The sequence below is a fragment of the Dermochelys coriacea genome, chromosome 7, assembly GCF_009764565.3.
Source record: "Dermochelys coriacea isolate rDerCor1 chromosome 7, rDerCor1.pri.v4, whole genome shotgun sequence".
Lineage (NCBI taxonomy): Eukaryota > Metazoa > Chordata > Testudines > Dermochelyidae > Dermochelys > Dermochelys coriacea.
Window position 1 is genome coordinate 86,664,991 of NC_050074.1, and position 26,584 is coordinate 86,691,574.

The 26,584-nt window shown below is 39.9% G+C and overlaps 1 protein-coding gene and 1 long non-coding RNA gene across 17 annotated transcripts; one reads left to right on the top strand and one right to left on the bottom strand.

The window, feature by feature from the left end:
• Positions 1-338: 338 nt before the first annotated feature.
• Positions 339-25,092, top strand: FAM149B1 (family with sequence similarity 149 member B1). Of its 16 annotated transcripts, none has more exons than XM_043519841.1 (15): positions 373-530; positions 5,273-5,377; positions 6,803-6,935; positions 8,042-8,184; positions 8,920-9,039; positions 9,653-9,823; positions 12,145-12,338; positions 13,467-13,600; positions 14,237-14,290; positions 14,819-14,931; positions 15,999-16,223; positions 18,665-18,791; positions 19,216-19,368; positions 20,552-20,633; positions 23,726-25,092. In XM_043519841.1, the coding sequence occupies exons 1-15, from the start codon at positions 481-483 to the stop codon at positions 23,800-23,802; spliced, it is 1,881 nt and encodes a 626-aa protein (XP_043375776.1). In that variant the 5' UTR covers positions 373-480; the 3' UTR covers positions 23,803-25,092. The 16 variants fall into 16 exon arrangements, with proteins under 16 accessions (XP_038264837.1, XP_043375775.1, XP_043375776.1 ...); XM_043519842.1 differs by having other exon boundaries at positions 19,216-19,341; XM_038408907.2 differs by having other exon boundaries at positions 12,145-12,332; positions 19,216-19,341.
• On the bottom strand, positions 18,886-25,524 carry LOC122461198. The gene is made up of 3 exons (XR_006282999.1): positions 25,452-25,524; positions 20,540-21,502; positions 18,886-19,533 (listed from the first exon to the last, which is right to left on the bottom strand). It is a non-coding gene; the product is annotated as an uncharacterized LOC122461198 (long non-coding RNA).
• Positions 25,525-26,584: the final 1,060 nt, after the last annotated feature.

Below are 26,584 nucleotides of genomic sequence, written 5' to 3' on the forward strand. Positions count from 1 at the left end.
TCGCAGCCACAGAGCGGAGCGGGTCCCGCTGCCCTCCACCGCGCAGGGCTAACGCCTGGCGGCCTCTTCTCCGCAAACTGCACCAGCCGCTTCCGACACCTCCGCGGCTACTGCGCCCAGCCCGGGACACCCTGACCCGGCCAACGGCGGCGGCTTCCCGGGGAGCGGCGGGCGCGGAGCGCCTGGTGCGGGCCCCGGCGCGCGAGTGCGAGCGTTAGACCGCCGGGCCTCGCGCCCCCCCCCTCGAGGCCGGAGAACGCGGGAAGCCCGATCGCGGAGGGCCCCGGGCACTGCGGACTCTGCGCACGGCCCGTAACGGTCGCCTCAGCTCACCCCTCCGCAGCCGGCGCGCTCCCTGCTGCGCCAGTCATCAGCGCGCGCCAGCCGCAGCCCCACTTCCGCTCGGGGGCGGGGCGGGGCGTCGCCATGGCGGCCGGAGGCACAGGCGGGCGGCCTGAGAAGCCGCGATGAGGGCTGAGGATGATCTCGCGATACACGCGGAAGCCAGTGCCCCCCGGCGCCCTGGAGATGTGAGTGCCCCCTTCGCCGCAGCCCGGCTAGGGCCAGCCCCGGGCCGCGCGCGGGAGATTTTGGCGGGAACAGGCCCAACGACCGAGCCCTCACTGCTCCCCAACCTGACAGCTGCACCCCCATACAGGGCCTGCCCCCTCAGCCTGACAGCAGCAACCCTCATCGAGGGCCCGAGCCCCGCCCCCGAGCCTGACAGCAGCTCCCCCCGTGACCCGCGTCCCCATCCCCCCCATCACAGAACCCCTCCCTCCCCGACAGGGCCTAGCCCTTCCCACCCGGCCAGACTGCAGCACGGGCCCCAAGATCCCCTCCCCCCTCCTACGAGTTTGGGTTTCAAGGGAAACATCAAATATTGCGAGAATTGTAATCAAGTTGCCAGAGTTGGCTACATTGAATATGTTTCACAGGAGCTGCCCTAAGAATAGCTAGAGCTATCAGTCCTTGATTCGTTAGGACTGACAGTAGTTTAGTAAACAGAAATCTACAAAAAGAAAAGGAGGACTTGTGGCACCTTAGAGACTAACAAATTTATTTGAGCATAAGCTTTCCTGAGCTACAGCTCACTTCATCGGATGTATTCAGTGGAAAATACAGTGGGGAGATTTATATACACACACACACACAGAGAACATGAAACAATGGGTGTTACCATACACACTGTAACAAGAGTGATCACTTAAGGTGAGTTATTACCGGCAGGAAAGTGGGGGGAGCGGGGGAAGAAACCTTTTGTAGTGATAATCAAAGTCGGCCATTTTCAGCAGTTGACAAGAAGTCTGAGAAGGGGGGGGGAATAAACATGGGGAAATAGTTTTACTTTGTGTAATGACCCATCCACTCCCAGTCTTTATTCAAGCCTAAGTTAATTGTATCCAGTTTGCAAATTAATTCCAATTCAGCAGTCTCTCGTTGGAGTCTGTTTTTTTGTTGAAGAATAGCCACCCTCAGGTCTGTAATCGAGTGACCGGAGAGATTGAAGTGTTCTCCGACTGGTTTTTGAATGTTATAATTCTTGATGTCTGATTTGTGTCCATTTATTCTTTTACGTAGAGACTGTCCAGTTTGACCAATGTACATGGCAGAGGGGCATTGCTGGCACATGATGGCATATATCACATTGGTAGATGCGCAGGTGAATGAGCCTCTGATAGTGTGGCTGATGTGATTAGGCCCTATGATGGTATCTCCTGAATAGATATGTGGACACAGTTGGCAATGGGCTTTGTTGCAAAGACAAACAGATGGACATCATACCAAAAGGACTGAAGGTAAAAAATCCATTACAATCTACATACCACACAGACTATGCTGACAGCTTATGCCATGCGCTCTAAAAGAAACTGCGGAACCATCTGATCAACATCCTCTACAGCAAACAGGGAAAGATTAAGAATGAGCTCTCAAAACTGGATACTCTCATAAAAAAACAACCTTCCACACAAACTTCCTCATGGCTGGACTTTACAAAAACTAGACAAGCCATTTACAACACACACTTTGCTTCTCTACAAAAGAAAAAGGACACTAAACTATCTAAACTACTACATGCCACAAGGGGCCACAACAGTGGTTCCCTTAACCCACCAAGCAATATTGTTAATCTAGCCAACTATACTCTTAGTCCAGCAGAAGAATTTGTCCTATCTCGGGGCCTCTCCTTCTGCCCCACCACCCCCACGAACATGATACAGTTCTGTGGTGACCTAGAATCCTATTTTTGACGTCTCTGACTCAAGGAATATTTCCAACATACCTCTGAACAACATACTAACCCACAGAGAGCTTCCTACCAAGACTACAAAAATAAGGATTCTGGGTGGACTCCTGAAGGTCGAAACAACAGACTTGACTTCTACAGAGAGTGCTTCCGCCGACATGCACGGGCTGAAATTGTGGAAAAGCAGCTTCACTTGCCCCATAATCTCAGCCGTGCAGAACACAATGCCATCCACAGCCTGAGAAACAACTCTGACATCATAATCAAAAAGGCTGACAAAGGAGGTACTGTAGTCATCATGAATAGGTTGGAATATGAACAAGAGGCTACTAGGCAGCTCTCCAACACCACTTTCTACAAGCCATTACCCTTTGATCCCACTGAGGGTTACCAAAAGAAACTACAGCATTTGCTCAAGAAACTCCCTGAAAAAGCACAAGAACAAATCTGCAAAGACACACCCCTAGAACCCCGACCTGGGGTATTCTGTCTGCTGCACAAGATCCATAAACCTGGAAATCCTGGACGCCCCATCATCTCAGGCATTGGCACCCTGACAGCAGGATTGTCTGGCTATGTAGACTCCCTCCTCAGGCCCTTCGTTACCAGCATTCCCAGCTATCTTCGAGACACCACTGACTTCCTGAGGAAACTACAATCCATCGGTGATCTTCCTGAAAACACCATCCTGCCCACTATGGATGTAGAAGCCCTCTACACCAACATTCCACACAAAGATGGACTACAGGCCATCAGGAACAGTATCCCCGATAATGTCACGGCAAACCTGGTGGCTGAACTTTGTGACTTTGTCCTCACCCATAACTATTTCACATTTGGGGACAACGTATACCTTCAAATCAGCGGGACTGCTATGGGTACCCGCATGGCCCCACAGTATGCCAACATTTTTATGGCTTCCTCAGCTCTCATCCCCTAATGCCCCTACTGTACTTGTGCTACATTGATGACATCTTCATCATCTGGACCCATGGAAAAGAAGCTCTTGAGGAATTCCACCATGATTTCAAGAATTTCCATCCCACCATCAACCTCAGCCTGGACCAGTCCACACAAGAGATCCACTTCCTGGACACTATGGTGTTAATAAGCAATCGTCACATAAACACCACCCTATATCGGAAACCTACTGACCACTATTCCTAGCTACATGCCTCCAGCTTTCATCCAGACCACACCATACGATCCATTGTCTACAGCCAAACTTTACGATACAACCGCATTTTCTCCAACCCCTCAGACAGAGACAAACACCTACAAGCTCTCTTTCAAGCATTCTTACAACTACAATAGCCACCTGCTGAAGTGAAGAAACAGATTGATAGAGCCAGAAGAGTACCCAGAAGTCACCTACTACAGGACAGGCCCAACAAAGAAAATAACAGAATGCCACTAGCCATCACCTTCAGCCCCCAACTAAAACCTCTCCAACGCATCATCAAGGATCTACAACCTATACTGAAGGACGACCCATCACTCTTACAGATCTTGGGAGACAGGCCAGTCCTTGCTTACAGACAGCCCCTCAAACTGAAGCAAATACTCACCAGCAACCACACATCACATAACAGAACCACTAACCCAGGAACCTATCCTTGCAACAAAGCCCATTGCCAACTGTGTCCACATATTTATTCAGGGGACACCATCATAGGGCCTAATCACATCAGCCACACTATCAGAAGCTTGCTCACCTGCACATTTACCAATGTGATATATGCCATCATGTGCCAGCAATGCCCCTCTGCCATGTACATTGGCCAAACTGGACAGTCTCTACGTAAAAGAATGAATGGACATAAATCAGACATCAAGAATTATAACATTCAAAAACCAGTCGGAGAATACTTCAATCTCTTTGGTCACTCGATTACAGACCTAAAAGTTGCAATTCTTCAACGAAAAAGCTTCAAAAACAGACTCCAACGAGAGACTGCTGAATTGGAATTAATTTGCAAACTGGATACAATTAACTTAGGCTTGAATAAAGACTGGGAGTGGATGGGTCATTACACAAAGTAAAACTATTTCCCCATGTTTATTCCTCCCCCCCATCCCCCACTGTTCCTCAGACTTCTTGTCAACTGCTGGAAATGGACCACCTTGATTATCACTACAAAAGGTCCCTCTCTGCACCCCGTTCTGGAATTGCTTACCTTAAGTGATCACTCTCTTACAGTGTGTATGGTAACACCCATTGTTTCATGTTCTCTATGTATATAAATCTCCCCACTGTATTTTCCACTGAATGCATCCAATGAAGTGAACAGTAGCTCACGAAAGCTTATGCTCAAATAAATTTGTTAGTCTCTATGGTGCCACAAGTACTCCTTTTCTTTTTGTGAATACAGACTAACACGGCTGCTACTCTGAAAGAAATCTACAACATAAGTCAGGACCCCATTTCCCTTGATATTGTGTTGCAGCCCCATCTTAATCTAAGTCTCTTTGAAGTATAGAAAGTGATAGCCAAAATCAAGGGTGAAGGAAACGGTCCGATCTTTTTTTTTTTTGAAAGGTTTGTTAAAATCTAAATATTGTGGAAGCAGTAGTGGTGGACTGGATACAGTATCCAAACAAAATAAAAACAGCTATTATTGTAAATATAATACTTATATTGTTTATGATCAGTGTTGTCATATATTTATGTTATTCTGAAAACATTAATTTGATGAATTATGGCCAAATAAGCTTAGTTTAAACGGAGACAGTAGATCCTAAACTAAGATCTTTTATCTCAAATTTCATTCTGGAGTTAATTTTTATGTTTAAATTCTAAGGCTTTGATGACAATAGCGATTTGTAACAGAATACTGGTAGATATTTAATATAGTGGCACTAATTCTCTAGGGATATAAACACAGTTCAGGTGTGCGTGTTACTGTTTCCTTGAAAATCAGCAAAAACCTCTAATGCCCTGGAACTCTACAGAAGTTTTCAGTTGTGGTGTTTATTCTCAGAACTAATGTCAAATTGAGCTTATTTATTTTATGTTTCTTTTAGCCATGGACTTGCAAAAAATGCTTTAGAGCATCATCCCCTGCCAGAGCCACTAGATGACATTTACCCTGCTACACAGGCCACTAAAAGCTATGAAGAATTCTTGAGGTATCTGGAGTAATAAAATATTTTTGTCAGGAGACCACAGAGAAACAACTTTTGTGTTCTGTCCACATTATAAAGAGATCACAGTGACACAGTCTATTAAATTAGGTGGTATATATGTTGATTCACAGTGGCATTAATCCACAGTATAACTACGCTACTAATGTTTGATTCCCAGAGATAATACCATATAGACCTCAGAGGTCTGCACTTGCACAAGTTGCCAGTGAAATTAATGGGACTGTGCATGGGCAAAGAGATCCCCAACATAGAACAGCTTCTTGGACTGTGGTCATAATGAGGCTGGAGACAATTGAATCCCAGCACCTGTCCCCTTCCCAGCAGCTTGACCCAGGTTTCTCACTAGGGTAGTGACTCTATGCGAGAGGTGGGCAAACATGGTCCACGGGACCATCCTGCCTGGCTCCTGAGCTCCCGACCAGGGAGGCTAGCCCCTGGCCCCTTTCCTGCCATCCTTCCTCCCCTGTAGTTATGTCACTGTGCGGGCAGCGCGGCTTGCGCCCGCCCACCTCCCAGCCTTTCCAGTAAGCCTGTCCTGCCGCTCTGAGTGGCATGGTAAAGAAGTCTCAGGGGGCAGTCAGGGGACAGGGGGCGGTTGGATGGGGCAGAGTTTTGGGGTGGGGGGCGGTCAGAAGACAGGGAGCAGGGAGGGGCTGGATAGGGAGTGGGATCCTGGGAGATCCCGGGAGGTGGGAGACAGGGAGCAGGGGGTGTTGGATAGGGCGTGAGGTCCTGGGGGGGGCAATTAGGAACGGGGGTCTCAGGAGGGGACGGTCAAGTGACAAGGAGTCACGGGGTGGATGGGTCGGGGGTTCTGAAGAGGGCAGTCGGGGCGGGAAGTGGGAGGGGGCGCATGGGGGTGGGGGCCAGGCTTCTTTGTGGAGGCACAGCCTTCCCTACCTGGCCCTCCATACCGTTTTGCAACCCTGATGTGGCCATCGGGCCAAAAAATTTGCCCACCCCTGCTCTATGCCTTGCTGGTTGCCCTCCCTTTCATTTTGGTAAGACAATATGATACACTTTTTCAAGCCCTAGTATACATATATGGGAACACATATAATGTCTGGGAATAATTTTCAGACTAGTTAAATTCTTTTGATCTGTCACAGCTTGTGAATGTTGTGGGTTATCTCATTTTTATGCTAGAAGCAGGAGAGAGGGAGAGTGATTTTCTGAGGTGTGGAGAAGATGAACTGTTAATTCTCTATGTAGTTAAAGGGAAAAGGTAGTAAAATAACTCTTGGAAAATGAACATGTGAAGAGCCTAATCCTGCAGCCCTCTACTGGAATCTAAACTGTTATAAACATGCCTTTCTATACAGGAAAAATAGTTTACTCATCCACATATTTGAGAATGTATCTCATGAAAAAATTTTTCTCCCGCACCCCACAAAATGTGCATTTTAGGGAGTCTGAAATCTTGAAGGAATCAAATTACCCAGATATTACTGCAGCTGACAATGGGAGCTCACGGTCTGCTAGTCAGAGTTACACGGGAACCTCCACTGAAGACAGCTCGGTCTTCTCTTGGGGCTACGATGTGAGTAGAACACAGTCCTCCAGCATAAAATTATCAGAGACAGTTGAAAGGTTGTGCTGACACATTTAAAGTAGCATTTTGAGTAAATTTATTTGCAAAATCCAGGTTAAGATGAGAGCTGTAAATAATGCAATGGTATTTGTTATGGGAAAAGAAATGGAGGGTCTTTCTCTCTTAACCCCTACCAACCCTCTTTTCTTTATTGTCTGATCAGGACATCTTCTGCTAATACATGAATATCGTATAGTCTGCATTTTTAGCCTAAAACTTTCGGATCACAGGTGATTTGATGAGTAAAGTTAATGTATACAGCATATATATCATAATTGTTGAACCTCACATGCCAGTGTGTCGTTTTCATATGGTTGGATTTACCAAACTGTATTTTGGAAAACCTCTGTGCTTCTCAAAGCATATTAAAGCCACTGATATTTTTTCTCTTTCATATTCTGACATAGGCTCTGATTAACAGGGGCTATTGCTCTCTCCACAGTGGAGACAGAAAAATTTTTTAATTTTAAATGACTTGAGAAACATCTTCAGTTGTTTTCTGTCTGGAGAAGCATCCTCACTTGTTTACTGGCTACATAGAGGATTTGGCAGCTGTCAACTCTTGATTACCGTTCAGTGTCATAAAATTTATGGCAACATCTGATCCCAATTAGCATTGTTTTTCCATTCTCTGTCACTATCTATGGCATGATTAATTTTCCATTTCACTGAAATTTGGATGAGTCTTATTTTTTCATGTTTCTAGGTAATTCACCTGAATTGCCATGTCTCAACTGACATAATTTTCTTTCTTATTATTGATTTAAAACAAATATTCTAAAACCTTCTGATGTCTTTTCCGTTAAACCATCCAATAGGGACAGTGCTAATCTAAATTTTGTGTGTACATGGGATCATCACTTACATCAATCCGTGTTCTCTCCAGTGGAAAGATGACTTAAGGTTAACATGCATCTGTGAGAGAGGTCCTTCTATTTAAATCAATCCTGTTAAAGTTTAAGTAAACTAATGTTTTTTTCAATGTAGGTGGCTTAAAAAAATTCTCACCCCAAATCCTCCCCTTTAACATTTTTTTGGATAATTTTCCTTCCTAGGAATTTGATAAAGTTGCCACACGACAAGTTCAGCAGATGTTCAGACACATTGATGAGCTTTTATATGAACAGAAAGAAAGTGTGCATGTTGAGGGTCTGCAAGTAGAGTGCCAACAATGGACATCTAGCTTTCCTCATCTCAGGTATTTTATTGATGGATTAATGCTGTTACTGTCACAGAATTATTAAAGAACCAAATTGCTAGTGGTGAAAATGGATGTATTTTTAAACATTGTTAGAATTGATGTGAGTGTGTGTGATTATATAATATGTGGAGATAAAATTGTCTGTCGGCTCCCACCCCTCCCCCACTGCTGCAAGGCTCATGTTTAGTTCCTTCAGGTGCTTGGAAGACTGATGATATTTTCCACTACATTGGGCCCTAAAATAGAAATTTTTTTCTTAGAAAAAGTTGCAAGGCATTTTTTCTTAGAAGTGATGGATGTTTATTTTTGATAATTAAAAAACACCAAAAATTCATCCTTGCTTTACAAATGAATAGCTTGCCAGTTATGGTGGCTGTTTGGAGACTTAAATCTTATTCCTACATTTGACAGGTTTGCCAGAGCTTAAGGCATTAGTGTTAGAAGAGGAGAAAGCAAAAGAATTCTCTTAACACATATGCATGATGCCATGGAATATGTGTAGAGAAAATACCTCAAACCACATTAAAATATAATCTGCAAAGCAGAAAATTTCTCTCATTTGACAAGTATATTTTCAAAGCTATATGTGTGAGATATAAGCAACCTCACTATTTCTATGATGTTTATATGGTTTCCCAATAAACGTTGTTTACTTTCTTGTATAATAAATCATTCAGCCATTTTACATATCACATTGTCTGATTTTTAAAAATTTTCTTTTTAATATTATAGGATTTTGGGGAAGCAGGTAGTAATCCCCACAGATGAAGGTTTTGGGTGGTATTCAAGTTCACCTTCTAGCAGCTTAGGTTCATTGGATGTCAGCCCAGTACAAGAAAGAGATTCTAGTGAGTAAGTATCAGTAGATTTCCCAGGTTGTATCATTGTATGAAGGTGATTTTTCTGCTCAAGGATTGAAACAATTTCTTAACAATTTATGAGTTGTATATAAAGTCAAGCTTCAGCATTCTTTGTTTGGTACGTTTTTGGATAAAGCATGGATTAGTAACCAAAAGAAATGTGTTACTAGATTCAGGATGGTTAGACCTTTCAGATGAGTCTATTGTTGAGGTGCAGTAGACTACAAATTGACCTAATAAGTTGATAGTTAGATTTTTGAGGATTTGTATATATAGTAGTTGCCAGTGACATTAATTAACTATTAATGTTTGTACAATGCTTTAAAGATATAAAGCCCTTTTTTCTTTACAATTGTTTTATAAACTTATTCTCTGAGACTGTAGACTCTTGTATAAGTATTAAAAATATACAGCATTAAAATACATAATATGTAGGCTTACTGTCCTTTCTGGTACCTAACCCATTAATGTACCCATTTTGTCTTCCAACCAAACCATCTATGTCTCTCAGTCGACCATACAGGAAAAGCTAAATTCTGCTATTATAAATAGAATAACAAATTTATTTTATTTTCTGCTTTTTTAAAAATATTTTGTTTTTCAAGGTTTAGTATTTTGGGCAAGAAGATACCTTTGTGGGTTACTTCCGTTCATAAAGATGCTGACTTTTCAAAACCTGCTACTGTTCGCTCTGTGGAGAGTGAAGAAGGTGAAGATGGAGTAATTGTCTCTGAAGGAATAATGGAGGAATATTTAGCATTTGACTGCAGAGATGTGTAGGTATTGAATATTAATCTATAACAATACCTCTAGTACTGGTGGCCTGGAACTTCTGTTGCTAAATGATAATATATTATATTTGTTCTTGACATTCAGTTAATATGACAAAACAGTACTTTCACTGAATCATCTCTCACGTCATCCAACGAGGGAAATTAAAAATTCTGGCTGGAGAGGAGCTTTTAAACCCATGTAGGTCTATTCACCTTCTTGAATTAGTAATTTTGCTATGCTATATTTTTCCCCTCGAAGTATTTGTCTTAATTCCTTTTTATAACTATTCAAATTAGTTGCTTCTGTTTCTGCCTGGTATGGTTTATAACATAATAGCCGAGGGTCTGTTACATGATTCTGAACGTAAAGTTTGTTGTTAGTTGTTAAGTATCAACAATGTGCTTGGTGCTGTTTCTGCATTTCAGTGTCCAGATTGCTAGTGCTTAGGTAGTATTAGACCTTTCCACCTCCGTAAGAGCAATTTAAGTTGTTCTGGATTCACGGTTTATGGGAAAATAATTTACATTTGTTTCCATCAAAAGAAGGAAATTAAGGATGTCAGTTGGAAACACCACTTATTTTGTGCAACTTGCCCAATGGAAACAAAAGTAAGTAAGAAATCTGTATGACCTGTTGGTTTGTTAGTTGGTCACAAGTTAACTAGTTTGAAGAAACAAAGTCACACTCATCAGATTGTGAGTTTCTGATTGATGTATAGTAGTGGTTTTCAAACTTTTTAGGCTGGGCACTCCTTTCCAAATAATGTAGTCTACTGCATATCCCCATCTGAGATAGGTAGAGATGACACGTAGGGGAGGGTAACATGCCCTTCCCCCACCCCCCTGCCAGATTTCTGCCTTCCATTTAGCAACAGCTTCTAGAGCTTTTCAAACTATGGGGTGCACCCTCTTGGGGGTCGCAGGGGAACATTCAGGGGGACGGACAGTGACACCAAGTGGCTCAGGCCAGCCCCATGCCACAGGACTCGGGGAGGGAGCACCATCTCCACCCGTTGATTCACCTCAGTGGGCCATCCATCCTGTCTGTGTTGAGGGATGCAACCAAAAATTGTAACTCAAAGGGGGTCCCCTGAACATTCCTATGTGCCCCCCTAGGGGGGGCATACCCCACAATTTGAAAACATCTATACAAAGAAATGCATCCTCCGCCATTACATGAATTTTCTCATGTACCCCGTAGGGGTACAGCTACTCCAGTTTGAAAACCATTGTATGGCATGTGCTGACCAGGCCAGTAGGAGATGAGTATTGCAGTGAACAAACAGCAGAGTATTCTGTAAGGTATTAAGTAGTCAGTATAGAAAACTCTTTTAATGCTGGCCCTTCCTTATCTTCAAAATGTATAACTTTTTATGTTAAATATTAAATAGAAGATATTGATGCTGTAAAAAATAGATGCTGAAATATTTTTTATTCTGTGTCAGCATGTGAACTCTTTTGGTTGACCATCATGTTCTGGAATGCAGCACCTCCTGGGCTTCAGAACTCAGTACACCTCCTGTCTTGTGGAAGATCCTGCAGCTGGGCTCTCTTGCTGCCCCTGAGCTTTCTTTTTATATCTTTTAAATAAAAGAGTTTTATTTCTTTTTAATTCTCTGAAATTAAGTTGGTTCTATATTCTAAGTATTTGGTGGCTGTTAGGTCAACAGGCAGGAAATGCTACTAAACAACTGCAGTTAGTTGCCAAAATTAGAGACTTTGTAGTGATGTGCTTTGCAAGACTGCTGCCTAGTCGGGAGATGAATAAAGATAATAGTCCCGCTGGAAGCCAAAGTACTCAAATTGTAAATATCAATATATATTTTTATATAGCACTTTTTATTCATGAATCTCAAAGCATTTTACAAAGGAGGATAAATATCATTATACTAATTTTACAGATCAAAAAATCAAGGCACAGAGAGGTAAAGTGATTTACTGAATATCACACAGATCAGTGGCAGATTCTGAAATATATTCTCATGTCAGTGCTCTATTTACAGAAGTGTGCTGCCTCCAATACTAGAGTCAGTGGGTTATCTGCTCTTATTTGTTGAGTGGACTGCCACCCCTCAACAGACAATAATCTGTGAGAAATACGCCATTTCTGTTGAAGTCATTTCTTGTAATCATGCAGCCAGCTGTCCTGATGTACCCATTTTAACGTAAAAGGAAATAGAAGCAAAGTCTAACAGAGGTGCATGTATGTAACAGACATATAACCAGCCATTTAAAACATTAAATGATTACAACAAGAACGCAAAGGATAGAGAAAGCAGTTTGTTTAAGTCAAGATAGAAATCTTGCTCACCCTCTCTTTACAGGGAGGAAGAGTTGCATGAAAAGAAAATGGGATTCTCATCTGACAAACAGAAATTAGGTTTCCCTCCTATATCTCCATGTTACTGCATGAAGGATGCTGTGCTCACATATGTGTTTGATGATGTGTGGAGTGAAGTCCTGGGCTCTGTGGAGGAGTTAATCTGCCGGCACTGGGAAGGATCAGTCTCTGGTAAGGGTCAGTGTTAAAGTAAAATTTGAAATGGATGTAATACTCTGATGCTGTCTTTAGAAAGGGTTCAGAGTAGCAGCTGTGTTAGTCTGTATCCGCAAAAAGAAAAGGAGTACTTGTGGCACCTTAGAGACTAACAAATTTATTGGAGCGTAAGCTTTCGTGAGCTACAGCTCACTTCATCTATCCGATGAAGTGAGCTGTAACTCACAAAAGCTTACTCTCCAATAAATTTGTTAGTCTCTAAGGTGCCACAAGTACTCCTTTTCTCTTTAAAAAGGATACTCTTTGGAGTGCTTAAAATTAATAAGCCTTAGCCTCGTAGGATATACTGTATTTCTGGAGGCAATATTTGTACATTAAATCATACTTTAAAGAGAGGTTGTCAATACTTTTTATTACTTAGTATAATTTTTATACCTTCCATAGTTTCCAATATTATTTTAGAATCCTATAAATAACACTTGTCGCTCTGTTCCATTTGGGAAACACTATTTGTCTTCCCACTACCCAAAAATAATCAGTTCACTAGTGTCTTTGATAACCACACAGGTTTGAGGTACACTTATTTCATCTTTTGGTTAGCTGCTGTCCTGCATGATCAGAGCAGAGATATTGCAGTAATGTATTGGTAGTGTTTTGTTTTTGTTTTTTTTAAAGAGCAGTGAATGGGGTACATTGAAAATTAAAAAATATTTTAGATAGTATTCCCCACCACATTATATTTTCAAGGGATTTTAAAATCTGTAGTTGATATTACTCCTTAAACAACTTATAACCTGCCTGCCTGTGAGAAAAATCATGGAATGAAATAAAAGAGAGACATATTTTGGTGATGACAGGTTTCAGAGTAGCAGCCGTGTTAGTCTGTATTCACAAAAAGAAAAGGAGTTATGAGAGTATCCAGTTTTGAGAGCTCATTCTTATTTTGGTGATGACCCTTTAAAGACAACAGTACCTTGATTTTTCAACTTGATGAGACATGAATTTAACAGTATTAAGCAGAGCTAAACACCTGAGTGAAATCTATCAAAAAAGAGCCTAAAATCTTTGGATTCAAAGTATTGCCCTTAAAAGTCGCAATGCTGATAATTTGTAATGATGTGGATTCTCCACTCTTCTTATTTTGCATAGATGATGAGAAAAATGTCATAACTGTAGAAACAATTAGAATGGATCCTGGAAGCCCTTTTCTGCAGTTGGAACCTCTGCCATTGGTGTTACCTCGAGCGCCACAAGTTAAAATGCCCTCCATCACCTCAAATTTGGTAAGCTCTACTGGCCAAGTGGTTAAGGTTGAGTTCGAGTAACACTGCCTGGCCAGAGAGGCTAAAGTTTTCTAGAGGGAGATTTGATCTCTTCTTAAAATTAGACACGTGATCACTAACTGCCCTTTCTAAAACTTTAGTTTTGTTATGCCTCACAGTCTCAATTGTTTTTTATCCCTGTTTTGCTGTTTTAAATTTTGTTGTTTTTGTAGTATCATTCATAATGTACCAAGGTACGGTGAGTTTTGGATGATAATGGTGTAAACTCTTTCCATACTTAACATTGCTTGAGTTAAATTGTGAGGTTCTGATTACTGTGCACAAGAGATGTCCTAGTCACTGTCAGCCCAGCCATTGCCAAGGTCATTAGAAACTAGAGATTAGAGTCTAGTCTCTGTGAAGTGGTAAGTGACTCTACATTTAAAACATGATTTAAAAAAAAATTTTTTTTTAGATACTGATTCTGGCCCTGCATGTTCTACTTTAGGATTAGATGTCCCTAAGGTGGCAAGCACCAAAAATGTTATCTATAGTCCATCAGTTTTTAATTCCATTCTTTCCTTTTTATTTCTTTCTTCCCACTTTTCCTGTATAATCCTCTGCCTCTTCCTCATGTTTGCCTTATTGTATGTGTAGTGCCCACAACCCAGATGTAGCCGCAAAACCAAAAAGAGGAGAAAATCACCTCAAGTATGTATGCTGGAGAGATTAAAGCTCTATTGTTCTTACTATTGGTGTCATTGTGGTGGGTGGAATTTGCCATTTTTCCAGGTCAGCCTGAGTTACAAGGAGAGGATTTTCCAGTTTTGTTCTTGACATAAAAGAAGTGCCCAACACATTGTAAAGTGCGATCATAAAGATTCTCCAACAGTAGTTACTTATATCACACTCATTTGTGCACCATGTCACAAGATTGTTTCCTGCAAATGAAAGCCTCAGTTGTGAAGCTTTAAGTACAATATATAGTATAGTATGGTAGCAGATATTCTAAAATAAAAATATATACTAAGTGCCATCATTTGCAAGACCAAGCTTCAACTGTTATTTATAGGATACTTAGCTAAAATATGAGAATGATGTATATGAATATACCCTGCTTTGGTTGGAAGCATTCAGCTTCTGTTGTTTTCCAGTGATTATTTGGTAAGGGCAAGAACATAGGTGAGTGTATGTATCATCATCATGTCAAAAGTAAATCTATTTTTTTCTGATTTGCAGATAAATGTCTCTCAAGGATCAAGTGGTGGCCCTCAACAAAATCTGAATGGTTTGATGGTGATACATGGGATCCACTTACATCAAAGGAATCTGCCTCTAATAGACAAAATATTGTAAGAGTAGTAGCTTTTTGTCTTTGTAGTACTATAGTAAAGTTGAGCTTTTTAATGCTGGGAAAGAAGAAGAATGTATTGAGTTTAAACCCAGTGTCAAGGAAATTAATCTCCCATAGTGTAAACAGCGGTTCTCAATTATTTTCTCACCTATTTATCTGTTCTCAGTGATGCAATATATTTACTACACTTACACATGACTAATTTTAGGCTCCTGTGTAAACCCACTGGGACTACTCACATGATTAAAGTTAGGCACATGCTTAAATACCTTGCTGAATCAGGAACTATGATTTCATCAGGGTAGCCAATATACCATAGTCTGGATCTGTAACAAGCCTGCTGTTTCATATATTTAGTCTCTCTTAAAGAAAGGCCCCTCTTGCCAAATGGCAAATTGTGTGGTGGTTTTGTGACATGCAACAGATGGAACAAGCAAACTCAATGTCTTTTTGTTTCTAATTTAAATATGATTTCAACTTGGTCTACAGAGATGAAAGATTAATGCACTAACCCATTAAAACATCTAATCCCAAACTTTTAAAATTTCTTTTTTTAATATGGCTAGTTTATCACTTAGTGAGCTGTTGTCTGAATCACAACTGGTACTTGCTAGCATAGCTTTTGTCATCCTGAAGAGGACAACCACAGGTTGAATGGAATTGGAAACTAATGTGCCCTCTTATCCCTAGAGATAGACCTGTTTGGTCTGGTCTAAGGCACAAAGCCAAGGATGTGAGGGTTTAGCTTACATTGCCACTCTCTATGTTGTTGCTGCATTTGTTCTGTGAATAACAATAATTCTTCCATTTCTATTCTCTTCAATCTGGAACATCTCATGATAATTAAAAATAAAGCCTAACTCCTTTCTTTCTGTTCCTTGTCCTGTTCCGTGGTAGCACAGCTCTCTGTGACTTATTATATAATGGTATCAAAAGTGTACCAACTTTATCAGTACATAATGTTGCTATTGTAATTTTCAGACAAGGACTGTGCTAACAGTATGAAATCTGTCATAATGACCATGTTTATGTATGTTTCAGTTGGTTCCTTGATTCTGTTGTTAGGGATCTGGATGACAAACCACTATTGAGACCAGGCTCCAGTTCCATCCTCTCAACAAGAACTCGACCAAATCGCACTCTAGAGCTCAGTACGTCTTCTCTGTCATATTCTGCTCATTCTGCTAGAAGACGCAACCCACCACCACGCACCCTGCATCCCATCAACACGAACCACTCTCGTTCTGGGACACCAAGATCCATGGATGAAGTCATCAGGGGAACACGACTGTATGTTTAAAAAAGTTTTTCACTCTACAAATTATATAACCAAAAGTTTATAGAACCGAGTACATGTAAAGTGAAAAAGCTGTCAAATGGAGACAGTATCTATGATTTTTTTATTAAAAAAAAATAATTGCAAATTAAATCACTGCCTTCTGAGAAAGCTGAAACTGCTACATTTCCTAAAACTGACGTAACATTTTAGCTGCAACCAATGTTTCTGAAAATTGCCTAAGCATGTGATGCTGTGCATTGCTGTATAAGAGAGACTACATCCCTATAAGCTTTCGAGCAACTGGAGAGCAAACTTAATTTTATTAATTGCTGCCTTGGAGAGAGGAGGAGAGTTGCATGTAAAGATGTACAATATGATAGCTACAGAGGATGCTAATCTTAGTGAGTCTGTTCCAAAGCCCACTGAAGTCAGTGGAAAGACTCCCATTGACCTTAATGGGCTTTGGATCAAATACAGAATGAAATTATTTTCATTTTCCTCTAGTCTTTTGCCTGCATCCAAAACAGACTTTTACACTTTGAAAGCAGATGAGTCACCCCTGGAGTGCGAGTACCAAGAGCTGGCTCTTCTGGATTTAGAGATGACATGCCAAAATGCATCATTCTGGGAAGTCACAAGTACCAAAAGTCTCTAATTGATTTCTGATGCTTCTGGTACCTGTGACAACCCAGAATTATGTATTGTGCAGCATTGCTAGTAAACCCAGAAGAGTCATTGGATTTCACAGATCCTAAAAATGTTTTGTTTAGAAAGTTGAATTAAAGTTTCTTTCTCTGTTGAATGTCCTTTTCAGGCAGGCTAGTGGCAGAATTCTGCATGTGTTTCTGGAACTGACTTGACTTTTCCATCTATATTTAAGAATGGACTCGTGTTCTTTTAACCTCATCCAATCTAGTCCGTCTTCTCTACATTTTTTTTAGATGTTGTCATTATTACCAACTCAGCTGTAAATTACTTAATAGATGATTCTCCTTTTTCCTTCCAATGTCTTGTAATGTCTCTCTTCGCTATTCTCAGACCCAGAGATTCATTTCACAATTCTCGAAGTACCTCCTTTATTCTTGGCATATATACTAAATGCATACAGTGGGTTCCAGGGAGAGGTATTAAAAAATTTGGTTATGTTTTCAAGCTCTTGTAACACATAATTCCAGAATTTCCTCCCAATCTGGCAATCTCAGAATGTATGCATATAATACCCAAGGCCTCTTGAATATCTTCAATACTTATCTCATCAATGGACTTTATTTGTATATAAATAGCAGTATTTTCAAAGCAGAATACCTATTTTACAACTTTCTACTTTTGTTTGCACATTTGTAGTTATTCCTTAAACTCTCAGATTATTAATACAAATATTATGTAGATTTAAACATCACAATTAAATAAATTTTAAAGCAGAATAGTTAAAAATCATTTCCCTTTTTGCTTAGTTGTCAAGACTTAAATTTTGTGTCTTCTCTGCAATAGTTGCTAATTAATCATCACTCAGACCTCAGAGAAGCGAAGGAGTGCTGCTCCGTCTTGTTTTAGATGTCATTGATTCCATCAACTTTGTAATATAAATACTGAATTTGCCTTTTATAGGGTAAAAAGCTTCTGAGTTCACCTTCTTACAAAAGGATTTGCTCTTAACAAGCCTTTTACAACTTTGTTTTTGTTCGAGTAATGAAGTAACAAAATTGAATCTGTGAGATCACAGTTAGTGATTTCATAGACAAGCAGGATGAGAAACAGAGCTGTGCGGGAGAATCTCTTGCTAAAACACACATTTCAGCAAAAACAACAAGGAGTCCTTGTGGCACCTTAGAGACTAAAATTTATTTGGGCATAAGCTTTCGTGGGCTAGAACCCACTTCATCAGATGCACGTAGCAGGTATATATACACAGTACATGAAAAGATGGGAATTGCCTTACTGTCTCAATGTCATAGCTAGGTCTGAAACGTATCTGTGAGAGATCTAGTGATAAGTAATTATGCGCTGCTAGAGCTGGGCTCCTGTTACCTTTCCCATGACCTTGCTTAGGGTTGTGAAGATCTGAGATCTAGTGAAACTACTGAGACCATTGGTATTTTGACCATTGACTGGACCATAGCATACCTCAGGGTCTCTGGAAGGTTTCCCTTCCCAAGGGATACATTGACAAAATGCATGAAGAGCAGTCCCAAGACAACTAACAAGGGAATACAAGAAATTACTGGCTAAAACAATTTTGTAACTTTTAAAAAAATAATTTCAAGTTTATTCCAGTGCAGTGCTCGCCCTTGAAGCCCAGTTCCCCTGTACTCTCCACACAACAACCCAGCATCTTAAATTATAATTCTGCATGTGTTGTCCTGAGTTTTATAGTTTCATTTGCTTTAGCTCACATCAGTCTCATAATCTCTGGTATTAATGTATATTTTTGATTGTTGGTGCTGGAATCCAGTCCTACTGTACATGACCAGCTGTTATCACCCTCCTTAATGCCCTTGAGCCGAAATAATCTTCTGCCACCTATTAATACTGCAGACGAGGTGGAACACTTGAACACCGTGGGATCCCAAAGGCAAACGGTAACCTCCCAATTTGTATGTCATATGAAAACACATTTAATTATATTCTTTGGAAATGAGAGACATGTTAAATTTGAGTTTATCTCACAACAGATTGCACTGGCAAATTCAAGAATTCTTTATTGTATTTTTATTTTTGGTTTATATTTTTGTTGTTATCCACATTATCCTGATGTTCTTAGAAGTTCTTCCTCATAGTTATGATAAGATAATATGCTGAAATACAAAAATAAGATCATGAGTTTTACCAACAAACTGGAACAAAGTTGAGTGCTTTTCAGAGCCAGTGAAAGTAGGAACCATTTTCTGTTTCCTGTGAGGATGCTCATAGATGATTAGACTCTGATTCCAAGATTTTATCTTTAAAGTAATCACAATCAAAAATAGTCTGATTGATTGTTAATTTTCCTGTACTTTGATGTAGGATCCCCGAGGGAATTCCAGTCGAGCTCAGAGTGCAATGGAAGATGAGATTAACCATCAGCAGCCACAGGAGAGGCTTTTCTTACCTGATCATTTCTCCAGGCCTAATACAACACATGCATTTTGGGTAAAAAGTGGCAAATGTATCCAAATAATATGTAGATCCAGAGAGATTGTTTGGTAGATTTTGCTTTAGCAATTAGCATTTATAAACACTTAATGGAGAACTGGATGGCTCAAGTGATTGGTACAGAACCTTTAAGTCCTAAATCCCCATTTCAAATCTGCCCAGGTTGGTAGGTGTAAAGTTGTTTGGCACCTGTGAAATGACAATATGGACTCAGTCCAGTTCCTAGAGGTTAAATGTCCATGCCTCCAAATTTCCCACAGCTAGCTCTCTTTATTGTCAGTATTTTCAGCTATTCGAACTATGCTCTTCTCCTTAGAGATGATCCTTCCAGAACAAGTTTGAGGTATATTGTGGAGAAGCTTGTACTGCTCTTGATTGAAATTTGACTTTAATCTTCAGAGTTTTTCAATCCAGTATCTTTCATGAGAATTACACTCATGAAGAAATGAGGAAGAAAAAAATGCTTTGCTTTGTAATCTTAAAGGGACTTGTTGGGCCATCTACTCAACCTCCTGCATAACCGAAGGATAGTTTTCTTAAGTTTCCTTGAACAACCCCATATTATTTGTAAAATCCCTAGAGTTCAATTTCATTATCAGATGCTGCTGTATAGCTCTTTATTTTAAAATTTACTGGGGAACAGTCTGGCTGGCTTCTTGTCCCAGCTTTAACTAAACTTTTTTATTATATTAAGCTTTGTGAGTATTGAATCCTGCAGCACAGCTTATGATTTTCATGTATAGTTTTGGCATTGCTGAATTACTAATTAGGAACACTTGGGCTTCCTATCTTGAAACTTAAGTAGTTTCAGAAATTGAAATAATGATAACGAATGGCTAAAGCAGCAAAGAGTCCTGTGGAGCACCTTATAGACTAACAGACGTATTGGAGCATAAGCTTTCGTGAATACCCATTTTGTCAGATGCATGAATGGCTAGTGATGCTTTCAAGTAATATAAAGTAGATTTGGCGGGGGGGGAGGTGTGGATAGGATTGTGGTGTCTTCTGTCCAATTTAACCCAAGGGAGAACAAACTCAAGATATTCATCTTTGTATATTAGGCTCATATAGTATACTTATGAGGTCTGGAGTTACTGGGCAACATTAAAAGTGTTCTATTTTAATAAAATTCTTGGTATTGGGACTTTGCCATTTTTAAAAATCCTGTTACTGCAAGTATTCAAAACTAGTTCACCTTATCTTTCAGCCGGATCCACAGTATCGCCGTTCTTGCACAGTTATTGATTATGCTAATCAACCCCGGACCAGTAGAGGATCAGCAGGCACAGGTACCTGCAATATTTTGACTGAAATAATAATAATAATGGATGTGATGTGGGGTATTTGCTGCTTTCATATCACATCACTTAAGTTATATCTGCAACTTGAACAGAAAACCTCTATTAATACATTTATTTTATACTTGATTTATACTTCTGATTTACTATTATACAAAGTTTCCCAGATATGGGGCTTGTGTGGTTTTTCCTCCTGCCATATGTAACAGTTTAAGTAATTCAACAGACTTTTTACACTGTGGACCTTGATCCTTCTCCTATTAAAATACATGGAAATTGACTGAAGTGAAAGAAAGATCAAGTACTATACATGTGAAATTCAAGGTTATATTTTTCTATTGGTTCTGGTTCACTATGTGTGTAACTAACGCCTTGCCTATATTAAAAGCTGCGCTGGTTTAACTGAAAGTCAATGTAGTTGAATCAAGGTGGCAAAATCCCTATAGGGATACTTTCACATCAGTTTAAACCCCATACATCAATTTAGCTTCATTTGACTTGTAACCCAATTAAGCTGAATACACACATACACTCTTTCTCTCAAAATCCACTTTTAGTTAAACCAGTGCAGATGAGGTTTTGCACGGAGAGGGGAGGGGATGGGATGAATTTAGTGGCAGATTATATGCATTCCCTAGCCTGAACAATCTTACTGTTCTGGAAATGCTAATGATACAATCTTTAACTTTTAAAACAAAGCCGTTCTTATATGCTTCAGATACAACCCCCATTACCATTTTGTGACTTAGCAGCAGGGTACAAGAAGTGGTGTGTGCGCAACTGCACTTTTGCCATAGAAATCATCTAGGGAGGGAGGCCTCTTGTCTCCATCAACTCTTGCTTCAGAGATCTCAGGATTACTGTAGGGAGGATGTCAGTCATCATACTATGCAATTACACAGCACTAAAAAACCGTTAACCAAATCTATACAGTATATATTGTTTTCAGGTATGGCTGGGTTGTTTACATTGGAAAATGATCTGGATTGTAAATCCTTAAGTGGGATAAGCTTTTCACCTCAAACTCAAAACCCATTTTCTCTGTATCTATTTTAATACTGGAATGTTTATTACTCTACAGATTCTATTAACTTAAGAGTGAGGGGAATCACATTAGGGATATCTAGTTCTTCCTGTATTAGTTCTTTTCACCATCATGCTCTGGGTCATTCTTTTGATGACTAAGAAATGAGGCAGCAGACTTGAGAATGTTCTTGGTGCGTTTGTATCTGATAGTTGTTGGTCTGTCAGATTCCTAGTAGATAGGTGTTAGGATTCTTTTTATTATCTGAGCTGGTATCAGACATGCCAAACCACTGGAAAAAATGCAGAAATTGGGCTTGTTTTTGGCTTAATTGGCTTGTTGGCTAGTAGCTTGTTGCTTCTTTTTTTTTTTTGATTGGCTCCTGGTAAGCAGGGGCAAGTGGGGAGAGCGTCAGGGGTGCACAGTAGGTCCACCACAGTCCCAAAGTGCACGCTGGGAGGATTAGTCACGTAGAGTGTTGGGGTTCTTAGGGATTTGTTTGTTTTGGCCTTGTTTTGAAATGGGATTAGCTTGATTTTCGGCTTATTGTGAAAATCGGAGTGCTTATTTACTGTGTGAAAGTAGGCAACTGTGGCTGATATCCTTGTCGATGATTGAACATTCAGAGAGAGCATCTGGTGGTTCCTTCCGCTCACTGTTGAAGCACATGGTCAGGGGGGAATAAGAGGGGGTGGGTGAAACATTGAACTGTTGCTGTCTGTTGTGTGTACTATTAGAAAGCTCTTAGACGTTGCCCCTTTCTGGTGGAATTCTTGAGTCCCATGATTTTTGGTGGTAACTCTAAGGCGGCATAATTTTCCCTCCATCAGAATCCGTGCAATAGAGTGCAGTGAGACAGCCACTCCCTCAGCTAGTGAGCACAGCAGAAACCAGCCCAAGAAGGAATAGCAATAGGAAGGGTCTGGCATATAAATTCTCCAGGAACAAAATGCACATCAACTTGCTCCGGCAGCAGCTCCATATTATCTCCCCTACTGAGTTCTGGACTGGGGTGGAGGGAGGGTATTAAACACTTTAAACAGCAAGTTACCGTGCAGCAAGCCAGGTTGTGAAGTTACAGTGCACTAGCTTACCATGCACGGATATAGTGCACTTCAAGTAGTAGTAGCGTGCTAAGCCAACATCCAGGACTTTATGCTCCTTAGCAGGACATTACTGTGCGATATGACACACTGCTGTGATTTAAAATCGTACCCTGGCTTGCCGCTCAGTAAACTTGCCATGTAGACAAGCCCTAAGGGCACAAGTATGCCTGTGTTTCTCCCTCCCCTCCAAGGCTCCAGGGAATCAAGCTCCTTCTCAGGCCAAGCTCCCCTCAACTCCTCCTCTCCCATTACTGCCACTTTGTAGAGAGCACAGACCAGGAGCCTAAGTACTTAACCCACCACGATCAGAGTATCTGAATAGGGCTCAGGCTGGAGAGTGCTCAAGGACATCTTCAAGTGGAACGTAGAGGAATGAACGAGGATGCATGATCTAGCATCAAGAAAGAAAAGAGGGGAAATTGGTGCCTGAATGGTATGTTTTATGTACATTTCACACTGATTTTTCAAGCTGAAACATCCATAGTCAAAGGGAGTTGACTTAGAAGACAGACAAAAAGAAGAAACTGTCTTAAGTCATGATGGGTTTTTTTTTTTAAGTCAGGTTTTGTAAGTTGGTTTCTCATGATTTTTTAGGATGGTAAATATTAAGACTCTCCTGTACTTACGCTGGTACTTCTCACACGCACTGGAATTTATCAAGTATTCTTAGTACAAAGCTTCTTTGATGGATCATGTCACAAAACATTCCACAAGACAGCAGCTACTTTCAACCAAGGATTTTCATATCTTTTTTACCTCCAGAAAGTTTCATAAAAGGCATATTTTATTATTGAACATAATCAGCCTTGGTTTTTAAAATGAAGATACTAATTGCAATTGCTAATAAATAAATTAAAGCATATTTTAACATTGAAAAAGTGGATATATGTAGTTTTGGTATTTAAGACTTATAGCAGATACTAATATTGATATTTTACCTAATCTTTATGTAGTAGGTCTTCAACTACATGGTTCTGTAAGAGCTCACAGCAGAGGTGGATCAGTTACAAGAAGCAGACAAGCATTGTAATGGGTAATGAAGAAGGATCCATCCCACACCATGATGCAGTGAGCATAGCTGGACACTCATGAAAACATTGAATCTCAGCAATATTAAACTTGTTTACAGAAGAATAAGAACATCTTCATGAGGGTTATATTTTTAAAAAGCAGCTGCCAAAGACGATAGGGTACTCAGCACATTTCAGTTTTCTTCCTGTAGACCAGGTTTTGCTATTCTGGTGAACACTAAAGCTTGTATCCTAAAAGTCTACCAAATTTTCCGCTAAACCATTGCTAATATTTTTCATATTAAAAAGGACTATTGGCTCAGGACTCTTTGGTTCCTGTTACTGCAGCAGGGGCATTACTGGAACAGTTGCCTAAAAGAGCTAACTTTGCTGTGAAAAGTGCAATAGTCTTTCACAATCTATTTTCTATATAAAAGGATTTTTTTTTTAAAAATCTTAATTACTACATTAATATTTCTGGCATGATTTCTCTATTAAAAATGAGTAGACTTATTGCATATCATGCTTCCTGTACAACTGTGGTGTACAGGTAATTTGGACAAACTGTGGATCCTATGGTGAGAACACCAGCTACAACAGTTGCATAAAATAAGGTAGCAAATAAAGAAATCTTGTGCTTCCACATTTGCTAATTTTAACTTGCAGTCTTAACTGTAGCATGCTACTGTCCCTTTCTGTATTATAAACTAATTCTTCTCCACCAGTGACTCAGGCAAGTGTCCTCAAGGGACAAAAGCAATCTTATTTTGCTGAAAATTTATTCCTACACACTATTCAAAAGTAAGAGAATCCTTTAAATATTCTTCTTGATTAAATATTTTAAGTAATTTCAGCAGATGGATGTCTCCATTTCGAAACAAATTAGAGTGACTAAAGAAATGTTTCTGTGCACCAGCATCATTCACCATTTCAGTCGCACATGAGAGCTTTCTTAGGCACAGACACATTCCGCTTTTGTAAGACAGACATACTGCGATATATTGGAAACAGTTACCATTAAGACATAAATGTAGCTTATACATTAAATGTAACAGTTTCACAGTAAAGCAGCTAACCTGTAATTCAGTTTAACTGAATTTAATTCAATTACTGAAAACATTATATTCAGGTCTTACAGTTAACAGTAAGTGCTAGACTGCAAATATGTCATAAATTGAGGGTAACCTGTTATTTTTGAACAAAAGGTATTCTGCTACAATGTGAAGACAGTTACTTTGAGCAAACTGATTCTTTAATTAAAAAATTGACACCTTTTATATGCAATTAAAAAGGACCTTTTCTAAACTTCATCTGTTTGTTTGTAATTTGAAAATACTGAAGAACAGTAGATGCGTTTTGTCAAATGGCTTCACTGTTGCCCACTGAAAATACATACATGATACAAGCTTCATGGAGAGAGACTGAAATGACTGTCCCAGGGCACATTTGCTCTTTAGTGGCCATATAAGTCCCATTACCACTAGAAGTCATCTTGCTCAGGCAGAGTAAAAAATATCCTTTACAATCATAGTCTATTAGCAGATACAGCGATTCAGCCCTCTCTCTCTCTCACCAAAAAACAGGTTACAAATTCCACTAACCACTTTGTGTCTTTTAGCAATTTTTTACTCAGATTTTCCTCCCTCCCCTCCTCATGCAAAGACCTCACCTCAAGAATTCCTGTTAATGGAAAAGCAGTCCAACCCTCTCCTGTCTTCTTGGTTCAGAAAAATGAAAGAATAGTGTTGGCAAGAGACTTATTTGTATTCCTGTGGTGCCTAGGAGCCATAGTCAGACCACAACCCCATTGTGCTAGGTGCTGTACAACACAGAACAATCCTTAAACATGGGGTTTCCTTCCCTAAGATTTAGTGGTCTTATCTCAGATGGTTACAGACAGAATGATACACAACACACTAAAGCACCATTGAATTAGCAAAAGGCATTAACTTAAACATGATAGTTACAGGCAATCACTGTCTTTTCCAGGGCACTAAGTGGGCTGTATCAGTTGATTGACCAATTATAATCTCTCTCTAACTGAATCCATAGTCTACTCATCTTGGTCACTACAAAGGTTCCTTTAAGCAAATGAAAATTATCTAAATTAAAAACAGTCATAGTAGTTCAAATCAGGTCATATGGCAACACTTGTGTTGGGACCAAAATATTTTTCTCCACCACTCCTCTGTTTGTGATACCCTATTAACACACACAAGACAAATGCAGCTTCGATGGTATTATGGCCCTAACTAAAGATACACATTTGTAGCCTAAAACCAGCAGATACATTACAAAATTGGCCAGAGACCAGCTCTGGAGACTTATTTTTACCAAAATTCAATCATTACAGATACAATTCCTGTGTGTGATAGAAAGAGGCCAACAGATGTCAAAAGTTTGCACTACTGAATGCTTTTGTTTGGTAAGATTTGTTTGGCACCAAATCATAGTTATTTAATGATTTAATATAGCTTGTCTGTCAGCTTCAGAGTAATAAGTGTTAAAAGCAATGAGGTAACACATACCATGAAATACTATTCTCCTCCTTAAAAAGTCAATCAATCATTTCAATACAGTTCTAGGCAACCTTAAATTCAGGGAGTGATCTTAGAAACTGATGAGTACCTGTAACTTCCATTAGCTTCAAATTGCAAATGTTCAGCACCTGGCTACTAAAGAGGCTTACAAAAATAGGTTTCATTCAGCTAATGCATTTTTTTAAATTAACTGCCCCTCCAATTTATACCAAGGCATATTACATGAATTTCTGCTGCCTTTAAATTATTCTTACTAAACTTA

Bases quoted from the DNA above. Each gene is read 5' to 3' on its own strand.
- FAM149B1 (XM_043519833.1), top strand. From the start codon at position 481: ATGATCTCGCGATACACGCGGAAGCCAGTGCCCCCCGGCGCCCTGGAG. The intron at 5,378-6,802 runs GTATCTGGAGTA...TGTGCATTTTAG, and splicing joins AGCTATGAAGAATTCTTGAG to GGAGTCTGAAATCTTGAAGG. The intron at 12,339-13,466 runs GTCAGTGTTAAA...TATTTTGCATAG, and splicing joins AGGATCAGTCTCTGGTAAGG to ATGATGAGAAAAATGTCATA.